The sequence below is a fragment of the Pipra filicauda genome, unplaced genomic scaffold, assembly GCF_003945595.2.
Source record: "Pipra filicauda isolate LSUMZ 115617 unplaced genomic scaffold, ASM394559v2 scaffold322_size837228_pilon, whole genome shotgun sequence".
In the NCBI taxonomy this organism is placed as follows: Eukaryota; Metazoa; Chordata; class Aves; order Passeriformes; family Pipridae; genus Pipra; species Pipra filicauda.
The window spans coordinates 95,042-118,068 of record NW_024104446.1 but is presented as its reverse complement, the minus strand read 5'-3'; the positions used below and the strand labels follow the sequence as shown (position 1 = coordinate 118,068).

Genomic DNA, 23,027 nt, shown 5'->3' with positions numbered 1-23,027 from the left:
TTTCCCGGTCCTGACGCTGTGAAACTCCCTGCACTGAAAAAATAATGTTTATAATTTCCCATACCTTTAAGTGAATATTTAGACGTGTGCCTATATTCTGAATGTTACAAATTAAATTTGGGACAAAATATTCAAATATTACATATTAATAATATCTATCTATATTATGTCTCCAAGCAAATATCCCTAATTCCTGAAAAAGTATGTATTTATTTTTTGTTTGTATGATTTTTAAATGCAGTAATTTTTTTGGACATGAGTGTAGAAGTAACAGCATTATAGTTCCACTTTCCATTTTGGGTTTTTTTTATCTCTTTGACTGCTGAAAAGGCAAGGAGGAGCTTTTTCACTCTTTTCATAGTACCCATGTTCAGAGAATTGTCATGTTTCTTGGCCTATGGGTGAATTATGGGAATTCCCCATGACCATATGGACTACATGAAAACAGCACATAAGATGTCACACCTGAATGACACTCACCACGCAATAATCTGTCTCACAACATGTTCTATAACTGGAATTTGTCTTTTCCCAGTCTTGATATACAGACTGTTGCAGATGGTGGGAGGTAGTGACCTTTTCCAGACACAAAACTGATTTTAAGCATCATAATAGCTTCCTGTATTTCTCTTCATTGTGTCTCAATTTTCCTGTTCTGCACCTTACAGGGAGTTTTAAAATGCTGAACAGAAAGCAGCTTTATTTTGAACAGAGCACTTATCTTTGATGCGAAAGTGCTCAGCTGCCAAACTCAGCAGCACTTTATGGGCAGCTGAACATTTTAAAGTTTTCATTCTTGTTTACTGAGCTAATTAAGAATCTTTGTGGTACTCTTCTCAAATGACAAAGCATCAAAATTACAGTGACTGTCTTATGAATGAAAAGGTTTTACTGGATGCCTGACCAGGAGCAGAGTTGAAGAAACCTACTAGACTTAAAAAACAGAAAACATATCAAATGTACGTATCTTTATGATTCACATTAAGTAAACCTTTTAAATAATGGTTTGCACATTTGGGTTGTAGGTTATTCTGTTCATTTAAGTACTTTCCCCAAGCAGTTCTATTTGTTTAAAACAGTGTTTGGTTTCCCATTAAAGAGTAAGCACTTGCCAATAGCTCTGCACACTTACAATACTCTAATGAGTTCCATGTGGCACGACTGCTCTAATAACACTGTTTTCTTTAATTTTTGTTATTTTAGGAAGAAAAGGAGCTAGATGTAGTAATTTTAGCATGTAGTGACTCAGTATTTTTTGGGCTGTAAAATCTATTAGTATATTGTATTGATAAAAATCAGTGCTGATGTAAATCCTAGACAGAGACCACCGTTTTCATTTTAAAGTGAAGGGATAGAAACATAATTCTTAACCATCTAGGTATTCATACGGGGCTTTTATTTATTCCCAATATAAAACATGCAGTTTCACCCACAGACATATTGATTATCCTCTTGGTATGATATACTGCATTTGTGCAGGTGCTTGCTGACAAACACACTGCCTGGTTATAAAAACCAGGCCTTAGGAATGTACTGGGTATGCACTGAGAGACCACTGTACTGGTTTGATTTTAACGTTATGAGTGCGTCTTTAGATGACTATAGACAATCTTAAAAAGCAAGTCAGGGCAAAATGCATGAGAAGTATTACAAAACCAGTTTCTTGCTTTGTAACAGGCCTTAAATCAAGGGTGTTTATTAGTAAGCCGCCAGCAAATATTTGCTTGCATATCTTTTATTCTTTCAAAGGCTTTTATGAACAGTATGTCACAGTGATAGTGTAATTTACATTCAAATACCACCTTCTAATGTTTTAAGCTTCCCAGAGATATAAAAGGGAGAAGAACCCTAAGAAAATGAAACTTAGATCTTTCCTAATAAAACATTTTTGCAATCATTTTGTCTTTTCAAGATGCTGTGACATCCTGTTCAGCTGAAGGAACACATAACTTGAATTGCACGAATCATTCATCTTAAATATTTAATAATGCTTTTATTAGTTGCACTGAACCAGTGAAGTAAGATCTGTAATATCTAGTGCTGGTCATCATTTTTATACATCATGCTTTAATAAGCATTATAATTACAGATTGAGGAAGAAATATGAGTTAACTTTGTGGTTTTGCTAGGGAATTCTGTGCACACTGGTATGATTGGAAGGGATTATACAAGCTCTCTGAGCATAGCTGAGCTTATTCTTAATACACCGATGCAGCCTTCCCAATCCTGACATGTTATTCCTTATATAAAAGTAGCTGCAGAAAAGATACTGTGTAAAATTGAGTCCTGACACTATTAACTCCATCTGGCTTAGTTGTGAAATATGAAAATTTGAAGGCCAAGTGGACTTGTTTTTGGCAGGTGTTCTAATGCTTGCATTATCATTGGAATTAGATTTCAACTATTTTTACCAACCATTTCCCATATTTGCTTGCCACTTGCACGAATAGCAAAGTTGTTTAGAGAGAACAGTCAGTTAGGGAAGCTTTCGTTTGGAGATTTTGTCAGAGTTCAAGCTGAAATACCATTTGTAGCCATCATAGCCTTCTGTGCTCCGTTCTCAAGTAAATATAGATGATGATGATGATGATGATTTAGTATAACTTTCTCACTTTGATGTTACAAATATGATTATTTGCATGCTATTTGCATTCTTATGTTTTAATGGGAGGTATAGTAGGGCAGACTAATATCTGGTGCGTTTTTTAATGTTTTGTTAAAACATCATTTTTTCCTCATCAGCAACTTATGCGGGAGCGACAGCAGATGGCCAGCCGCCCCTTTGCTTCTGTCGATGTAGCACTGGAAGTAGGAGCTGAGCAAACAGACTTTCTACGAGGGCCATTAGAGGTAGGAACAGTGGTGCTGACAAGGGACCATTGTGATTTGCATATTTATATTGCCAGTCTCATCTGCATCTGCTTCTGAAACCAAGCAGCATCTGATTACCTGGAGCTGACAAGTCTCAGCTACGTATGTTATGTCATTTTCAAGGCACAGAGTTTTAATAGCATGACATGAACTGTAACAAAAGCCACTGGAGAATCTATTAGCCTGGTCTGGAGTGACAGTCAGCTCACCTGGCAGTCCTTTCCTGATGGATGTGAGCTGAAGGAATGCAAGATGCAGGCATTAAGGAGGGAAAAAATGTCACGCTCAGCCCTTCAAGCACACAGTGCCACCTAGTTAGCATCTATCTTAATTAACAGACATTACAGCAAACAAACAAATAAATAAATAAAGCAGCTGTGAGTTGAGTTTCAGTGCTGTGTTTTATATGCACAGGTTTAAAGCATACAGAATATACCACATAGTTTTGTTTGTAGGTAATGGCTACATTACTGCAATCTTTTATTGCAATTGCAGTACATTGGAAAAGAAATAATAATATGCAAAGCAATATGATATTGGAATGGTGTAATAATGCATGAAATGGATTCTGGAAGTTTACCTGAAAATAGAGGGAAAATTACAATTTTTGGATAATAATGGATATCTAATCTAGGCTGGGCTTTTGGTAGATCATAATCCTCTATTCCTTTACTTTTTTTACCAGATTGTGTTTACAGTTATTACTTTATCCCATTTATGGTCGGACCTGGGAATGAGGTGTGATAGCTCTGAAATCTTTTAAGATTGTACTCTTCATTGCTGCCAATTCTTCTTAAATTCAAAGTTTCTCTTGCTTTTCTCAATAGCCTATCTCAGTGGAAGATTAAATACAGTTTATCAAATCTCTAAGGTTCATGGAGAAGAAAGCAACATGAAAAACAGATTCATACCAGAAAGAAAGAATCAGATCTTGACTACTTGTCAAACTGATATGCTCTGTCCTGCTACTGTGCAGGAAACAATCACAGTTGTTCTTACTGTCATAATTTAAATATTTGGAATAGCTAGTGAATAAAAATTACATATTTCTTTGAAGAAGGTTTCTTATTTTCTAACCAAATACTAGAACTCTCACATTCTTCACCAATATGACCATACTTCTGTCTCCTCTTATCTTGAAAGAGAAGACCTCTCCAGCTCCCCAGGCTGAGGGCACATTACACAGCAGTTAAAAGTTAACTTTATTAAAATGTGATTTCATTGTTTCTACAAACTAGTATCTGGGAACATTTTCTCTGTTGTCTTTTCAAAGGGAGGCAGTGAGTGGAAGCTGAGGCATCCAAACTCTAATTCTGTACATACTGATTATTTAATTAAACTTTAGAAGTAAACATCACAATTTAATTGCCATATTTTCTTTCTCATGTCTTTTACTTAGCACTAAAAGAGGTAGATGCTAAAATATTTTAATTATATTTTACAGTTTTTATTAGCTTTTTCTTCCTAGCCTAGCATTTTCCAGTAATTGTTTAGAATTCAGCATCCATAGTGGTTTTTTCCTAATTAATATGTAGTTAGACACAGAATGAAGTCCATTCAAAGTTTTCTCAGAATTCTAATATACTGATCTATATCCAAACAAAGCATTGTGCTGAGGATTCAGAGTATTGATTGTCCTTTAGTATATATTCTGTGAAAAAAAGGAACTATATAAAGCTTCTGGTCCCAGTCTATTGTCAATTTGTGAAAGGACACTAAAAGTTGTAGTTGCCATTCTGTTCTTCATATTCTGCTCTTTTGGACTGAGGGGAATTTAGGTCACACATGTATTTCCAGGATGCAGTGCTTAAGGAATAGAATAGTATCAAATAGCTGTAAACCTCATTTTGTTGTATTAAGTTAAAATAATTTTAATGCTATCATATCTGATACCTTTTGGGAGGTTTAAAGTTAGAGATATTTTGGTAAAAATGAGAATATACAGTAAATCTCTTCAAAATGGTCTGCTGGCATTGCACAGATCTTGCACTGATATACACCAGGGTCTCCAATTTTAGCCATGGTGCATTGCATTCCCTCACCTCACACTTTTATTGACATCGTGTGTTACTCACTGATACTTTGGACACTGTTGTTATACTTTTATTGACATTGTAATAACTCCAACACTTCCAGTGACATTGTATTGATTCGTGGGTCCTTTAGGCACAGTGTACTGTCATTGAACTCTTCCAGACATTACTGCAAGTCTCCCATTCAGCTGCACAATAAGGCTGCTGTTCATTAATGTCATCTGACTTGCATGATGGTGGTTTTGTACAGCTGGTGTTCTGCGTTAATACTGATGTGGTCTGGTACATGGCAGTATTCCTGTGACTGGTAATTCCAGTATGCTGTTTGGTTAACTTTTATTTTATATTTTGCATTTATTTGTAAATAGTCATAGCAGCTCTTTCACTGGAGAGATTTAGTTTGCAGTTATAAGGTACTTTTTACCTGTTGTTCAGAAAACATAAAAAAACCCCAAGAGTATGCATACTGTACTTAGAATGGTTGCCTAATTTAGATACTTAGAATACAACTGATAATATTTGGGTCTATTTCCAGTTAGCAGCAATTTGCAACTGATTAAAATAAAATCCTGAAAACACTACAGAAGAGAATTGAATTTTGGAGTCTCTATCAGCCAGTCTATCTTTCTTAATGTTTTGCCAACAAAATGACAGTATCTTGATATTAACACCTTTAAAAAAACTTTAATCAGCATAATATTGCTCCTGTTTCCTGCTGTCTGAGTAGGATTTTAGGCATTCTCAATAGCCTTTGTTTTACTTATTTAAACAATAACATTCATCAGTCTTTACCTCCTCAGGCCACCTTTCTGACACTAGCAAGTCTCATCTTGTCATCCATTCTGTCGTGCTGTCTTTACAACAACTATTAAATGTCTTATTGTCAGTTTAAACTTAACAGAGAAGAAATCAAACTTGGTTCTTCCTTTGCCCACCTTCTCTCCTGGTATCACATCAACCACTACCTTGCTAATGATATTGATACCATGTTGGTATCTTAATTCTAAATCTACCAAGCAATACCCACTCCCGCTGTGTCATGATATTCATGAGGTTAATCTTGTGCAAATTATCATATTTAACCCATGCTAGCCCTGATTTGCATCTTCATCTGCTTCCAATATGATTGCCATTTCCCTTGTTAGAAGTGATGAATTCCGTGTGAGCTCTTACAATGCAAGGTGAGGCTGGAGTCAGGCCACCCCTCAGTCTTCCTCCTCCCTCTTGGCAAGAATAAGAACAGTCTAAAGGATCCTCTGCTGGAGGAGGGTAAGGGAATTCTGGAAGGCAGTGACCCTCTAGATCCCAAGAGGGGAACAGTCAAGCACAGCTATAGTGAAGTTGCCGGTGTCCCAGGGGAAGATAAAAGAGAAAGAATTCCCGAGATTCCCTTGTTAGCAGTTGCACAGAGCATATAGACTGTTAAGGGCAGAACAAGAAAACAGCAGAAACACCCTGTCCAGAGGGTCTGAGAATATTTGCTGTTTTGTAATACCACCATAATTTTTTTCAGTACCAGAATCATAAAAAATCAAAATAGCATCATAGATCAATAGATACTCATTGCTGAGCTTCTTGACCCTCAGTGCCCTCAGTGTTAAAATGTTTTTTATTCCTTTCATTTCTTTTTTCCAGACATCTAAGCCATTTTTCAGACCTGGTTGCTTTTTACTTTTCGGTATATACCAAAAGCTAAATCATTTAGGCTATCTTCATATTTTAAGCCTCCTTTAGGCAAAATTTTTTTCTCTTCAAAATGTAAATCACTTTTGAAGAGTTCCTTCTACTGTGCTGCTGACAGTCATTCTAGTTAATCTATATGTTAAGTGAAAAGTAATACAAATGTTTTTTCTGTCCTCTTTGCATAATTTTCTGGGTATTTTTCTGTTCATTCAGAGCCCATGGGCTTTTTTTTTTTTTTAAAAAACAGGGACAGATTATTTCTTTAGGCCTGCAAGATAAGGTAGGCACTGCTGTAAACTCTAATGTATGTCATGCTGAGTCTCTGGACAGCAGCATCTACTGTTCTACATCTGTTGAGTGAAGATGGATGTGTCATTGCCTGCATAAGAACGAAGAACCAAATGCAGATTTACTTTATGATGATCATCCATTTGATATCTTTACAGTATTACTTGAATGTCTTTTTTTTTTTTTTACAAATCAATGTTCTTTCATAATTAGTTCTGCAGAAAAGCACACAGTAAATCTTTCAATAATTTTCACATCAAGTTACTGCGTTTCCCCTAGAATTGTTACAGTTATTAGACTTTTCTCTGCTTCTGACAAGGTAAGATGATGTCAAGATTTTTGAATTTCAAAACAATCTAGGTTTGTTTCTCTAGCAAGTAATATTCTCTAGTAAGTAATATTTATGATACATTAAATAAGTTTTGAATTTCAGGCACTTTTGATATGTATGAAGCAAAGATCAGCCATTATTTTTCATTTATTTGAGTAAAAAAATTGGAAACTGTGCATTGACACCAGCAGCTATCATTATACAAAGAATGGCTGTTGGAAATGTGAGTGACTACCAAAACACATTAAAATCCTGTACTAGAAGTTTGTGGAGTTTAAGTAATTGAAGTATTTATTAAGCTGTGTTGCTGGCTTCTTCTGCCAATAAAGAGACTTTTTAGCTTGGTTCACAAATAAAACCAGTTAAGGTGGGTTTGTTTTCTTGAATAATTTGAATAAACCAAAGTGAATAATTTTTGAAAATGCGATCTAAGCATACTTCATTATTTTGTGCAAAAAGAAACTATTTATATATTTCATCAGGATTGCACCTGCATTATATTGATGACATAATGTCTCATGTCAAGGAACAGACTCTTTCCAACTCTTTGGTACAGGTCATCAGATTGCCCCATGATATTCTCAGTTCCTAATTTTAGTCTCAGTATCAGAGGATAACTTCTCTCCTCTTGTACAAAAGTAATAATTTATTTAATATAATGATGCAATTGTCCCTAGAATGGTCAGCTTGTTTCCAGTGACCATAAAAGCAATATGTATTTATCAATAGGAACAATCAAAGACCATTATACTTGCATGTCTTGCTTACTTAAAAGTCATGCTAGAGCCTTGAGCTATATGCTGTAGCTCAAGAAGGACCAGAGGAGAGAGAATCTAGATGAGAACAATGTGAGCAATCAGACTTAGAAAATAGAACTACAACGAAAAGTCAAGAAAATTGGAGTAGACTATTGAAAGGAGTCAGAATAATAACTCCCAAATATGCAAAAGGTTAGTGGCAATCAGGAGGGCAACAATCTCTTTGGCGTGCACTGCAGGCATCAAAGGTGTAATGGACTTAAATTGTAGTAGGGAAGGTTTAGGAAGGTATCAGGGAAAGCTTCTCATACTAAAGTGAATCACTGAAAGCAATTGCCTGGGGAGGTGATGGAATTTCTTTTATTGGAAGCTTTTTAGAACAGTATGGACAAACATTTCTCAGGTACCATGTACCATAGCTGCATTAGCTACCTCCTTTCAGCTCTGTCTTTATTACTATTCTGATTGCTACCTAGTTCTTCCTTCTTCATATTCTCTGAAAACATTCCATTTCTGTTGTTTGAACACTTTAATTACCTTCATTGCAGTGTTAGTTTTCTGTTACTGAATATTTATGACCCTTCTTTTCACTTTTGCTGTTATATTCATTGACTTATGTCCTCGATTTTTTTGCAAGATCAGAAACTGTTAAGTCATCTCTGACCCCAGTCTCTCCCTGACTGTAGGCCTGCCAAACATGATCTCCATCCATTCTGGAATATCTTCAATATTCTTCTTGAAGTCTGTATTAATGATGTAATTATTTTTGTCTTAACCAGTGCATTACCATTTTTATAGCCTTTCAAAATCCGTGCATCCTAGACTACTAGATCTCAGAAAACTGTAGGTAGATGATACACCTGACATGAGGAGAAGAATCTATATTGGATCACATTTTCTGCTTTTCTGTATTACTCAAAGATCATGTTAAATTTGCTGTCCACTGCCTCAAGAACTCCATTATCTTGTGCTTCACTTCGACCTTGATGGCTCACTGCCTTCTCTGCCCACTCCTTCAGTCCTGTTCATCTTGAAAACTTTCTCCTAAACTATTGAGTCACTGTATTTTAAATCCTACTTTCAAATAGTCTTTCCAATTGATTGATTCATCTTGGGTATTTTTTTGTGATACCATGTGCAAGGGATGTTATACCGTATGCAGAATTCACATTTAGTGGTTATTCCACTAGAGAAAAACATTTACCCCAAAGAAGCATTGTTTGGTTTGCATTACCTCCTTCCTTATATGAACTGTTTTTCACGAAATAAGAATTTTAGATTTTATACTATTTCATTCCTCATTCAGTGGTTACATACAACAGTGTAGCTCTGCCCAGTTAAGCATCTTTACATTTGCATGAGATTTTTGTTGCTTCTCTTTAAATTTATGTCTAGCAATGTGTGAATGTTCTGAGCCTGTGATTCAGAACAAATTCAGAAAAAACACGGAACAAATAACATGGCTGGTCATCCATATGGGTCACAGCTATGATTTTTTATGTGTTGTGTATACTAACTCAATATAAAGTGTATCGATGTTCAATTCCTTGCACAGAATCACATTAACAGTATTTTAAGATTCCTAAGTAATATTTTTCTTCTCTGGCATATGGGTAATCTAAAAATAGTCTGAGAAATGTTGCCTGGAATAAGCTGCATGTTTTTTTCATATAGACCAATTTTGTGTGTGTGTTATTGCTAAGATATACACTAACACTTTAAAACCTGTTGATGTTTTGCATGAGTCTTTAAATTAAAGAAAGTATTTTAAAATTCTAGATCAGTTCTGGAATATATTCACTCTCTAAATTTACAGGAAAAATATTTTCAATCCCTGTATTCTCTGGTTTGCTTGTTTATTTCTGTTGAGTCAATCTACCTTCATGGGCAAACAGACATTGTAAGAATACTTTAAACGTGATGTATAGGATATTTGTCTAGATGGAGTTTGATGTCCTAATATTTCATCCTAACAGGAGAGTAAAGCCTTTGCTTATTAGCGTATGAGCAGTAGGATCTGTCTATTCACAATTAGTTTGGAAAACCTGATTTTGTTCAAGTTTTTTGATAAAATGTATCTTTCCAATTCACAAAATTTATTTGGCACATGTATTGCATAATCAGATGACTACAGAAATTGTGTTGAATAAAATTGCCAAGAAATTTCGTGCTCAATTGGAACAATTAGTAGGAATTTTTGCTTGCCAGCTAAGTGTAGGTGTTTCAGTCATATTGGCATGCTGTGAATACAAGTATTAAATTGTTGTATGATGCAGAATTGCAAATTCAAAGTATCAAAATAATTATTCTGATTGTTTTCAAGCAGAAGTGTTTATATATGTCTGTTATAAATAATGACACTGTACTTTTAATAAATTCAATTTTTGAAAGTGTTATTTCATAAAGTAGATGGGTACAACGTTCACTGAATACAAAAGCAAAATGTATGTATATGTATAAAAGTACCTGTAGGATTGTCTTTGAACAAGGCTTGCTTATGGGAATCTTGCCTTTGGATAGCAAATCCATGACAAGGAGATATTTCCAGAACTATTTAAACTGAACATAACAAAGCATGGAAATAGTTGTGCTATCTGCATAACTAAAAAAGCACACAGATGGAATTTTTTCTTTGTTTAATTCACTGGACCTTTCTGTTAACCTGATTTGTGCATGCCATTCTCTGACATGCTGCTCTTTCTAGTTACATATATTTTCTTAGCATTTTTCTTGGTTTTAGATCAGAAGGTTTTTCTCACCTTTAAAGTAGGACATTTCTCTCTTAAAAAGGAAAGGAGAAGAAGTAGATACAGGAAGTATAATCTTTCATCAGCTATCTCCCATGTTTCCAGGTGGAAATGGGTACTGTAGAGTGCTGTTTGTATTTAGCAACTTGTAATCCTTAGCCTTACTTCAGAGACTTTACATTCATGCTGCTTTCTAGCTCTATAGTCAAGATCTACCTGCTAACAATACATATTGAAACTGCAGTAGACAGAAGTGCACTGCTTTTGCTTTTCTTCACAAAAGTTGACAATCTGCATGTACTGTTAGGTAATCATATAGGTTATGCCGCTTTTCACTGAAGTTTTATCATTCTATAGCATCTATCAAACTGAATTTGTGTCTGAAGTGAATATCAATTCACCGTGTAGAAGGCAATACCCCTGCCCAGGACAGCAGATGACTAAACCTTCGCCTAAACTTCGGGCAGCCGTCCAATTTCCTTTCTTTGCATGACTATTCAACCGAGCAGGCACTTTCCTACTTGTTCAACAGACTAAGCTTTCAGAATTATTAGCTAAGCTTTGCCTAAGTCCATGGAAAAGACTGAAATATTATCTCTGGTCAGGACTACAACGAAACTGATTTTGCACAATAATATAGTGAGAATAGCATTTGTCTATGAGGTGGGAAAGCACTGAGCCTGAGGGGTACTATACCTGTATAGCCCCAGGGAGCTATACAGGGAGCATGCTCTTAATTTTACACCTCGAAGGATTAATCAGATGGTGAAAGCAGAACAGATTAGGGGGAGTCTGACTGCCTGGATTACCTGGCCAGTCCTCTAGAAGGGGGCAGATGTAAAATGTTCCCTGTGGGCAGGATCCAGAGCTGCAGAGTATTCTGTTTGGTTCTGCCTGCTGTGCATTAGACATCGTGACTCTTGAATTTCTGTTTGTGTGGTGGTTCAATGTTAAGAAGAAGGATAGAGCTTGTTTCTGTTTAGGTAGAGCATGAGCCCCCACTGTTCTGCTGTCTCTCGCTTATGGGCCCTATTAAAAATTTGTCCACATGGTTCTTATAAGCTCTCTTAAAGGTCTCTTGAGAGCCATCACTTCTCTGGTCTGAACAACCACAACTCTCAGCCTTTCCTCATAGGATAGGTGTGCTGTCTCTCCTATACTTTTTGTGGCCCTTCAGAGGTCCCACTCTAACAGGTCCATGTACTTCCCGTGCTGAGGAAGAGGAGAAGTCCTATTTCTTCCCCTGCACATTGTGAAAGAGAGTTTCCAGATTTACGCCGATTGTTCAGGAAGGTGTGGGAGTACTTACAGGCAGACTAGATCACTTTGGTGTGAGTAACTCAAATTTAAAAGATGCTAGGAGGAGGCTGGTTATGTAAGTTATAGGGCATGGATTCCATTCACTGACTTTAGCAAAGCAGAGGTAGAAACATTGTATAAGGTGTTATTTTCAGTAATTATCTCATGAATTTTCCTAACAGAAAATAGCAAAATATTAGATTTTGAAAAGTAAGTAGGTTTAATCAGGATTTTAGGCCCAATTGTATGGTTCTTTAATGATCCTGAAAGGAACCTTCTCCTTGTACAATTTCTTTTGGAAATCAAAAGATTATGAATGGCATACTGCAGTAAACTAGACACTGAAGTAAAGTAGAAGTTAAAAAGCCAGTTAGACTGCAGTGAAATTGGAAAGATCAGTAGGTTTGTATCAGAGCTATCTCCTTTAAAAATTGGGCAGTATTTGTGATATGTGATCTCTTCCAGCTATAAATGTACTTTACAAATCTATTAGAGCTTACTATAACAAAGCCTGTAAAACATTATTGTTCATTAGTGTGGAGCAGTAAAGTTTTTAAGAGATACCTAAGAAATAAAACTTTCTTTTTTTTGTCTTTGGTATATATATATATTCATCTTATTGGAATTTTATTGAAAGTAGAGTTTTGCCTTTCCAAATGCTGTTCTTTGTACTATATCCTTGGCGAGATGACCTTTTTCTTATCTTTATTATCCAGCTTTCAGTAAGAAACTGGGAAGTTTAAAGAGGCACTTGCTGTCAGCTCCTTGTCTCAACTGTTTAGGCCTTTAAAAAAGATGTATAAGCGAGACAGAGTTAATAAATAAAATTATTCTTTTCTACAAACAACTTAATGGCTATTAAAGGAAAAGTCACTGGGCTATTAGAAAAGTAGGCAAGCAATCTATTTTATATTGAGAATATTTTCAAGTTATAGGAGTCAGAAGGAATCAAATACCCTTCTGAGCACATTTAAATATCATTTTATGAGCAGAAAAGAGCATTATCCAATGACTCACAAACATAATTTATGTTTTGCAACACCAAACACACAAGTGTAGGACACACTTTAAGATCAGCACTAAATATACCAAGAGTCACTGACATGACTTTGGCAATGAACTCCAGTGAGATCATCTCCCTCTGGGCATATGGATGCTGTAAAATGTGTCTTTCTTTTCTATTTATTTTTCATAAAAAATATATTAAAAAAAGAGAAAATATTAGCATTTTGTTATAAATAAAGTCAAAAAAACATAAAAAATAGTCTCCAGAACTTACTGCCATGTACTTCTATGTACCTTCAGGGATCAGTCATGATTGTTATTTGAATTACATTCTACCATCACTCACTTGTTGAACTCAAGAAAGGTAGAGTTACACCAGGCCCAAATGCAGCACAACATATATTTGCCAATATACCATTAAAATGAGAGTAGTGAAATACCATACTTACTCTGATGGATATGTTGAGGAACAGTGGATTTGTGTGTATGGTTAAATGCAGAGTAATTGCAGAAATATATTTTTTTAAAATGAGAAAATATTTTCGTTTTCACTTTTCCCAATATAATTAAGTGATAGAAGTACGGAAATCTGAATATTAAATTTTCTTTTTCTCCAGAATAGTTACAGCCTTTGTTTCTATTCTATTAGGACACTTTATTGGACAATATTCAATGAAATGAGAGCAAAGTACAGTGTGTCTTCATCTAGCAACTGTTTATAACCAGTTTGCCACTATTTTGCAAAATGAATAGCTAAAGAAGTATTTAAATAATCTAACCCAGATGTCTGTCTTATTGGTGATTTTTATTCTATGAAGATGTAATGGCTCAAGGTGAAAAGGAAGTAAGAAAAGAACTGAAAGGGGTACTCAAACAGTACAGGATCCAGAAAGAAAGCCATAATTAAGGTGGGGTAATACAAGAGGATACTTTAATGCTTTGTGAGCAACAATTATCTGTACATTAAAATGCACAAAACATACACCCATGAAATGACACAAGACTGCTTCTATATGTCTCCCAACATGACCTCTTCGCTAGGTAACGTGTTGATAAAATATATATGCAACCCAAACCATATTTGCTGAAGCCTTGATATAGTGCTAAAATGTGCATATGCACTTCATATAGCCATTAATATTCACAGCTGGAAATGGCATAAAACCAGTGCATTAAGTGTGTGATGTCATGCTTTAGGGTTTTTTGATGTATTCATTTATGTTTGCATTTATATGAGAGAGGGCAAAGTCAGAGAAACTTGCCTAGGATTTGGGGTAAAGGATAGGGAAGTTTGTGAAAGTATGAAGACCAGGTAATATTTCAGTAACATAAGTGACCTAATCCAAAGGACCTTACATCTCTTGTAATACTTGGAATTGGTTTTGTTCCGAAAAGTTCCATTGTGCAAGATGAGAAAAAAAAAGAAAAAGAAAAAGAGAAAGGTTTGATTACAGACTTCAGGCAGTGTTTTAGATGTGCCATCTCAGCCACTGAGTATCTTGAGGATAAGGTCTGAAACCCTGAATTTATATTCTTTAGAAAGCCAGCACAGGAAGCAAAGGGTATAGCCAATGTTTTTACAGCAATTGCTGTAATAGCCTTTGCTGCCAAGGTATACTGTGTTACTCTATTTCAGATACTTTTTCAAAAGGGCTTAAAAAGTCCAAATATATCATAAAACTGAAGTCACCCTAAGAGGTGAAAATAGTGCAATGAACTCATTATCTTCCAGAATGTGGGGCAACAATTTTAAATCAACTGGAAAAGGCAGAAAGCATTTTTCAGAAATGCTGCTTAATGAGAGCTGGGACTGAAAGAGAAATTCAAAAGCTTTTCTGTACAATGGGTTATAATTGATCATTGTTTGGTACATTTTCTGTGTAATTATAGGGTCTTCCGTATGCTTCCCCCTCCTCACCTGTCTCGTCCATTTTTAACTAGCCAGCTTTTCTCTTGTATGCAGATCTTCTCCAAACGCCGTTCTGTTCTAAGATTATGATCACTAGGTTTGTTACATGGTGAGCACTTCTGACAAACAAATGGAGCTATTTCTTAGCTGAGTATTTACAGAACTAGAGATCTCATCTTCTCATCAGCTGTTTTAGAGTCTTTACATTAATAGGACCAAGAAACTGATCCTTGTTTGGAGAGTCTGTGTTAAGCTGAAATTCAATATTTTCACTTACTGAATTTGAATTAGGCGGTAAATCTAATCTTTCAAAAATAGCATTCATCATGCACAATGGAATCATAGATAATTTAGGTTGGAAGGAAGCTGCTGTAGTCATGCATCAGTCAAGGAGACTGGGGATGAGCCAAATCCCAGAGCAAAGTCAAGCCCCCTTTGGTGAGATTGTTTAGGGCCCTGCTTGATGGTGTTTTGAATATTATTAAGGAATATAATTCTGCAAACTCACTATTCCTGTTCAAATGTTTGACTTCTGTCACTGTGAAAAGCCTTTTCCTAATATTTCATCAGAATCTCTTTTCTTGAAACTTCTTTCTACTGCCCATTGTCTTATCCCTGCCAGAAAAGGATGACATTATCAGAATCAGCAATAAGATCCCAACTTAGGCTTCTCCTTTTAACACTGAACAAATCCTGTGCTGCCAGACTTTTCTTCTAATGCCTAGGCTACCTATAACTCGCAATAGAAGACTTCTTTGAGAGTCTTGCTGAAGTCAAGGTTAACACCATGCACTGCTGTCTTGCACTGAGCCTGTCATACCATTACCAAAATTAACTAGGTTAGTGAGGCAAACTTTGTCATAGATCCATGATGACTATTCCTAATAAAATTCTTGTCCTTTGCCTGCTCAGACAGGGCTTTTAGGGGAATTTCCTTCATAGTCTTTCTGACAATGGTGGGAAGCAGGTTAAGTTGAACAGTCTGAATTTTCCCAGATCTTCCTTCTTAAAGATATATGTAACCTTTGCCTTTATATAGAGATCAGGAATATCAGGTGATCACCACAACTAGTCAAAGATGGTAGCATTTTCTCAATTAAATCAATCATTTCCCAGTATCCCATCTGGTCCTGTGGAGCTGTCTAAATCCAATTGGCTTAAGTGGCTCCCCAGCTCATTATCTCTCTCCTGTGAGTACTATATGTTCTCTCTACTGACTCAACCAGATGTAAAACATTAGCAAAACCCAAAATCTATATTTCTCGGGATTTCAGGCTTTTTTTTTATGTTTGGAAAAAACTTGGGTATAAAGTTCTTGCATCAACTAGAAAAGCTTTGATGTTAGTGTAATCAAAGAACTGCTGTAAAGTCACTTCCTTCAGTAGGTTCATGTAAGAGTGGTCAGTGTTTTTCTGCTGGTATTTCTTGGTAAGACATATTTTCTGAGCTTTTCTTCTTATGCCACCCCTACATTCCTTTCTTCTTTTCCTGACCTTATATTTTAGTAGTTGCAATGTGTACCTCTGTACACTATGCCCAGTGTTTTTTAAAGGATATCTTTAGATTTTGGCAGTGCATGTGCAGTTACAAAACACCATTATGAGTTTGTGGCTCCTGTATGGTCAGATGAGTTTGGGCTGGGTTTTTAATGTTTTTTTGGTCTAGAGGCTTTGTGATAAACTAGACATAGTTCACAGGGTACCAACCCAGAAAGGACTGCTGAAGATCCCACTCACAGGCCCTTAACCTGTCCTCAGCTGTGGCCAATTATAGAGCTGTAAAAGCTTAGAGCCCTATAAACACCATATTTGCAGGCTCTCCTGAGAAAGGCTGGTACCAGTTTTGCTGGTAGATGCTCCAGGAAGAACTTTGTGTGAACAGCAATAGTTTACCATGGAAAGCATCCTGGAAATGAGGTGAGCTGTGGGAGGAAAAGTTTCTTTTCTTTCTCTTTTTAATGCAGGATGCCTTGGCTGGAGTTCAATTTAAAGTTAAGGGGAACTATATCAAAGCTGCTTTCTATACTGTGCAAATTGGTAATGCTATTTTAAAGAAGAAACAAAAGAGAAAGTAGTGCTTTTAGTAAATGAGAAAGATTTTTTTTTTTTTGTCTCTCTATGTCTGATTTTGTTTGCTTGATTTTTCTTTTTTTTTTTTTTTTTGGTAACAAGTGAATCATAGTTTTCTTATTTGTGTTTGCCAGCTGCACTGTAAGAGAGCCTACTGTTAAGAATCATCTCTTTTTAGGGCATGTGACTATTTTTTGCTGAAGCCTCTCTGGAATAGGCTACCCATTCTTCTTTATTTTAATAAAGTTTTACTTAAATAGACGGTACCTCCTTTTTGGAATAGTGCATTCATTGGACTAATTAAAGAGTCTCAGCCCCATCACAAAGGCATCATCTTCTTTCCGTGATTTATTGACATATTTCAGTCCTTAAGAATCTAGACTGTATATTTTAAGTCAACAGGTGTAGTTAACAAATATAATTGATACATACAAACATCTGAATAACATAAACTGTATCTTAGTAATGGCTCTGGTTATCAACCAGGCATGATGGAATTGTGTACTCTTAGGTATTGTAAAGTCATTTGAAATACCTTTCTCCTAAGCATGATAGATCACTAAACCATATGAACAAAAGAGTCAGTGTGTTAAAAATAAGCTCTAATGGCTTTCACAACAGAGCTGGTTATAGAGCCTGAGCTCTTTTTTAGTAGTATCCTTCAAATCTGTCTTTTAACTACCATCTCTTCTTTTTCATTTCTTTCAACAGATAAGCCATATTTAGTGACAATATTTGCTGTGTGTTAACTTGTAGGTGTAGATAATGTAATGCATGTCCTAATCTTCCAAACATATTCACGTGAAGTCCTGTCCTTTGGAAAATAGTCCATCTGACTTAAAAGAAAGTAGGCAGCTGCAGTTATGGATATGCATTAAATTCAGAAGGAACAATTTTATAGTCGGTTGCACTGTGATAGAATTTACAAACAGAACTACTTGTGTGATTATTGTATTTCTGTCTTGGGAGCAAACTCTTGAGTATATGATATAAAATAGCTTTTGAAATGGAAAAGTGGTTATCTTGGAAAGTGAATCTACAGAGTTGTATACAAAAATATTAAGGAAAAGTAATTAATTATTTAAGGTACCAATTGAGAAACTGTCCTTTGTCTATGACCTGAAGTTACTAATGCAAACACCGATCTGCTTCTATAGATATTTTAATCTACAATGAATGTGAAAATGAATTTATTTAGTTTTAGTATTGATACCCTTTTCCTTAGTTGGAAATGTCAGTTAAGGCAGTGTATTAATAATTATGAGGTACATAGTGAATCTTCTAAAATTTGTATTCAGAAATTCACTGTCACTAATTTAAAGCAATCATAAGCAACTTGAAGTCAATGTGACACGAGAAATGATACTCAAATGTCTCATCTCTAATGAATGACAGTAATTAGCCATATTTCAAGGAAAAGATAATATATCACAGATAAGGAAGTTCATATTTCATAAAGTGCCCATTATCAGAGATGTAGGGCCAAATGAACTCTTATGTTACACTCCTATATAAGCTCTTCTGTCACAGAATATAGTATGAAAATGATGCTTGTAAAGTAAGTTTTAAGATGGAGGAAACTTCTGAAAATTGATTGCTTTAGTGAACCTTCAGCAGTAGTATTTATAAGGACTAATGGAATATCCATGGAATTAAAGAAAGCCTATGCATCCTTGTTGACTCGTCTTTCCTACTGCTAATAATGGCAGTTTGGTTCACCTCTGGTTGTTTTCTCAGTGATTCAGACAGTACCAGCTTTGTCTTTTTAAAAGGGCTGCAAATGAAACCATTGTTCTCAAGTATCTAAAAGTTCTTTGCTGCTTATAAAGCCTTGTATGTATCACTGACCTTGTGATATGTGGACCTTGGAAATGATCTATGAAATGGGAATGAGGCTTCCCACACTGGGTGGAGATCCAGATCTTTCCCTTCCAAAGTTACAGTGGTCTGAGGTTCATTATCAAATAGCTGATTAATACCAGAAGGTAAATTATCTCAAAAAATTGTCTCTAAAACCAGTGGATATGTGGTGTATCTTGTGAATAAAATTGATTCAATTTACCCGCTATAAATAAAAGGGTGGAGAGTTGCAATTAAGAGCTGTGACCTGCAATAAGTGTGATCACAAAATGTATGTAACGCAGGTGAGTGAGAAAGATGTTGCATTTTGGAGGGGGATGGGTCATAGGAAGGCTGTGGAGGAGCTATTGTTACAGTCCTGGGAACCTGCACGCAGGTAGGTACGGTATGGATGCAGTTCATTGCTACAAAGGGCCATCAGCTTGAAATATGTGAACAGAAACCAGTTTATGCTGCTTTGTGCAGGAGTGAGGCATCCTCTCTGATGTTAAAAGACAGAATGTAGGCTTATTATAAGAAAACCATGGTGCAATCCTGTTTAATTTCTCGTGTGAAAAGGTAACTCTCAGTTTATGACTCTTGTGTTCAATTTCTAGAAACTCTAGATTAAAATGCAGAATTACTGCATACCTGGCTATGTTCAATAGCATCTTAGTGAAAACAGTCAGTTGTGCCTATGATTTTTGAATGTGACTCTCTAACAATTGTTTTCTAGGAATCTCACACTTGAATAGAGTAAAGGGAGAATAATATCAATACTTCTAGCATTCTGAAATCTCTTAAAATTCATAAGACTTTGTTACTAACTTTGAGGAGAAAACCCAAGTAACTTCTTTTTTTTTTTTTTTTAGTAAAGTATTTTTCAATCTCTTTGCATAAAGATAAACTGTATAGTCCTTTTTAGGATTAAAGATTTTGTATGAAAATGAATGCATGAAATTTAGTAGTTTCCTCATAAATTGCCATACTGTTTAAAGAGATGTATTTGAGAAGACGTAACTTTTCTTCAGCAGTACTTGCAATGGAGTCATAGGTATTTCTACATGTGATGGATTCAGATTAAGAGTAGTGATTTCAAAGGAATAAAAGGTATTCTTTGTAGCAGAACAAATATTCCTGTTGTATGAACATGACCTGAACTCTCCCATTGCTGTGTTTGCATGTTCAGAGAAAATTAACACTGTTGTATTTCATGTTTCATTCCTTATAATGTGAAGCTGAGTTACTACTGTGCTAATGGTGTGGCTCCAAAGTTTCTGAAATACTGGCAATGCTCCAGATTATCTTAAGTGTCACAACTAACAAGGTGAATTTACTCCAGTATTATCTAAGAGTCATTTTAATAAGTTGAGTTAGTGTTTGGGGTACAGAGCCAGGCTTCCTGAAATGTGAATGTCCTTTTGCTGATTTATAGTTTTGCATTATTTAAGTAGCAAAATCTGAGCAATGCAGATGAGAACCCTTGAAGGAAAACAAATATTATAGTATTTCAATAACCTTGTAGCTATTTGAAACAGTCTTAGTAAATGATGCTTATTTTCATGTTTAAATTTAGAAATACTTCTTATATATTAGTAGATATCCATCCCACTCTACACACAGAAAAACTGACAGAGGAAAAATTGGAAGCAAGCCCAGGTTTTTTTGTTCCCTGTCTAGTGACCTACTCATAAATGGATTTATATTGGTCCTTTCCATCTTCAGTCTAGATATGGCTTTCAGCATAACAGAGGTCATAAAATATAACCCAGTAATTACTACAGGTTTTCCTAAAAATACAAGGCTTAACTAGAACTCATTCAGAAATATGTTGTCAATTTAAAAACACAGAATGAAATGTTGGGATAAATTTCTCCCAGAAGATTTTGCTATTGTAGTGCCTATTGCTGTAGTAATCCATTTTTAGATGCCTGACTCAGAACTGAATCCAGAGCCATGTGTGGAGCAAAGCCAACAGGGAATACTGAAAAGGGATGCCTCTTCAAAAGTACCTAAAACAGGCTGCAGAAATCTACTTCTGTCAAGTCAGGATTTACATCTAAAAATAGTCTCCTGAAGTTAGGTGCTTGTGCTTCTGCTCTCAAAGAACAGATAGAGGCTTGCTGTGTTTATGCTTTGTACAGTAGTTCATTGCCTCAGTCACTGAAAATAGAGGAGATGGGTGTTCCAGGCCATCATCAGCCAGCAGTCAGAGAATCATTTCTATGACCTGAATGTAAGACTGTGGGCTGCTCTCGTCATTTGCTGTCATAGCTGTGGCTCTGCTATTGTAGAGAAAAGGTTTCTTGATCTCAACAAATTTGGTGCAAAACTGACCTGTGACCTCAGCTGCTGTCCTGGGAGACAAAAAATGGGGATGGCTTTTCTAATCTCTGCACTGAGTGATGTCCAAACCTTTAATCCAGTTGTACCGTTGTAATGTGTAGTTCACAAATTGCCCTTCAAGTTAGAATAAAAAATTTTGTCGCTCTCCCTAGAAATATAATAAAAATAGGTTACAAAATTTTACTTTGTTTCGGTGTAATTAGTCCTGAAATTTTCACTGTTCTATAGGAAACTTTAGCAGAAGAATGTTTACTTCTGTATGCATGCATGTATTTATGTAAGACATAAACACCGAAGCCATTAACTCTGTTTAGACTGCAGTAAATTTTGCATGTGTAAAAGTTTCTTGGTGTATCAACAGGAATTTATTTGGTTTTGGACTTAGGTGTCAGTAAAAAGCAGTTATTTCCTGGTTTGTTTTTATTTTTTTGAGGGGGTGGGTGGCTGGGAGGAACAAGGATCAATAGTTTTCTCATTTCTAGACAATTCTCATTTCTAGACTACTTCAGTAACAACTGAACTTTTGGATATGGATCTGGAGTCTTCCAATGGTTAATCCTTTTCACCTAGTTTTATGAATCTGTTAAAAATAATGCATCAACTTGAGCTGTGATAAATTTAAGAGCCACTTAAGGTTGTTTTGTCTTTGTCTATTAAAGTGGTCTCAGAGTCTTGTACTTTTATCGGTACTTGTAGATTTTGATTTATAGTCTTTTAGAAGTTGTTCATTAAAGCAAACAGAGCTGTCATCACTGCAAAGCATGTTTCACAGACCACAGTTTGTTCTGGAGCTCTTCTCTGAATGCAATGTAGTTCTCCATTTTTTGTCTCCCTTGTGTGGACTAGGACTGGTGCCAAAGGATGAAATCTGAGAGCTAATCAGAAACTGGTGTGGTTTTGTTAATGCTTGGTAGGGTTCTGGTCAAAAATGAACATAATCTTAAAAATGCTGTATAAAAACATCCCTGCACTCCCTTTCCCAGTTACCCCTTAAGAATGAATGACATCCTCTCTTTAGGTAGGACCTTGGATTCAACTGTGAATTGTGATGCATATATCTTCCTTAAAGTTGTCTTGCTACATAGTACCCATCAATGGTAAATAACAATTTCGTACAGATCAATGTTATTTATAATCTGAAAGCTCTATTAGAAAGACTTTATTCCCGTGTAATGATTAAAGTAATGGATTGTATGGACTCAAGTATCAGTTATTATAGGATACCAATAGAATTACTAGTTGATACTTCATCATAAATACAATTTATTATAACCTGCCTGTATTTTATTGTATACTGTTAGTTGGATCAGTCAATTCTGGTGCTGAACTGAAAGTAAGGTCTGCTCATGGGTTTTCGGTCATGTGCTGATGTCTTGCAACCTTGGAATACGACCTTTTTTTGTTCTGATGTAATTGCAAATTCTTGTCATTCTAATTTTGTGGGAATTTAACTAATGAAGCATGACCATGTTTCTTTACAGAAGATTTCTTCCAAAAAATTTCAAAACTGAAGCATTAAGTGGTTTTTTCTAAGTTCACAACATACTGAGGGATGGGGAGTGCATTTTAAGTCTACTAAACTATTATCTTGATTTAGTGAATATAGATAATCTTCCTTTAATGTTTTAAGTGTGGTTATAATAAATATATAAACTCCTAATTTATCCTCCCTCCTAAAAGGAAAATGTCAAGTGCCCTATTTCCCCTTGCCTTTCAGCACTCAAACACTTGCTGACAGGTGGGATTTGATTCCTGACAGCATACCTATAATATGTGAGGTGTTAGCTCAGGTAATGATATTAAATTAGAAGTTCCCATCTCTGATTACCTCCTCATTTGTGTTAGTGTA

General features: G+C 35.6%; 1 protein-coding gene across 2 annotated transcripts in view; it reads left to right on the top strand.

Moving 5' to 3' along the window:
• Positions 1–23,027, top strand: part of ATRNL1 (attractin like 1) — a 379,876-nt gene that overhangs the window by 341,764 nt on the left and 15,085 nt on the right. Inside the window, exon 27 of one of the 2 annotated variants that reach the window (XM_027740021.2) lies at positions 2,743–2,850. The exons of the other annotated variant lie outside the window; for it this stretch is intronic. Coding sequence (XP_027595822.1) covers positions 2,743–2,850 — 108 coding nt within the window. The remainder of the gene's footprint in view (positions 1–2,742; positions 2,851–23,027) is intronic. 2 annotated transcript variants of the gene reach the window in all.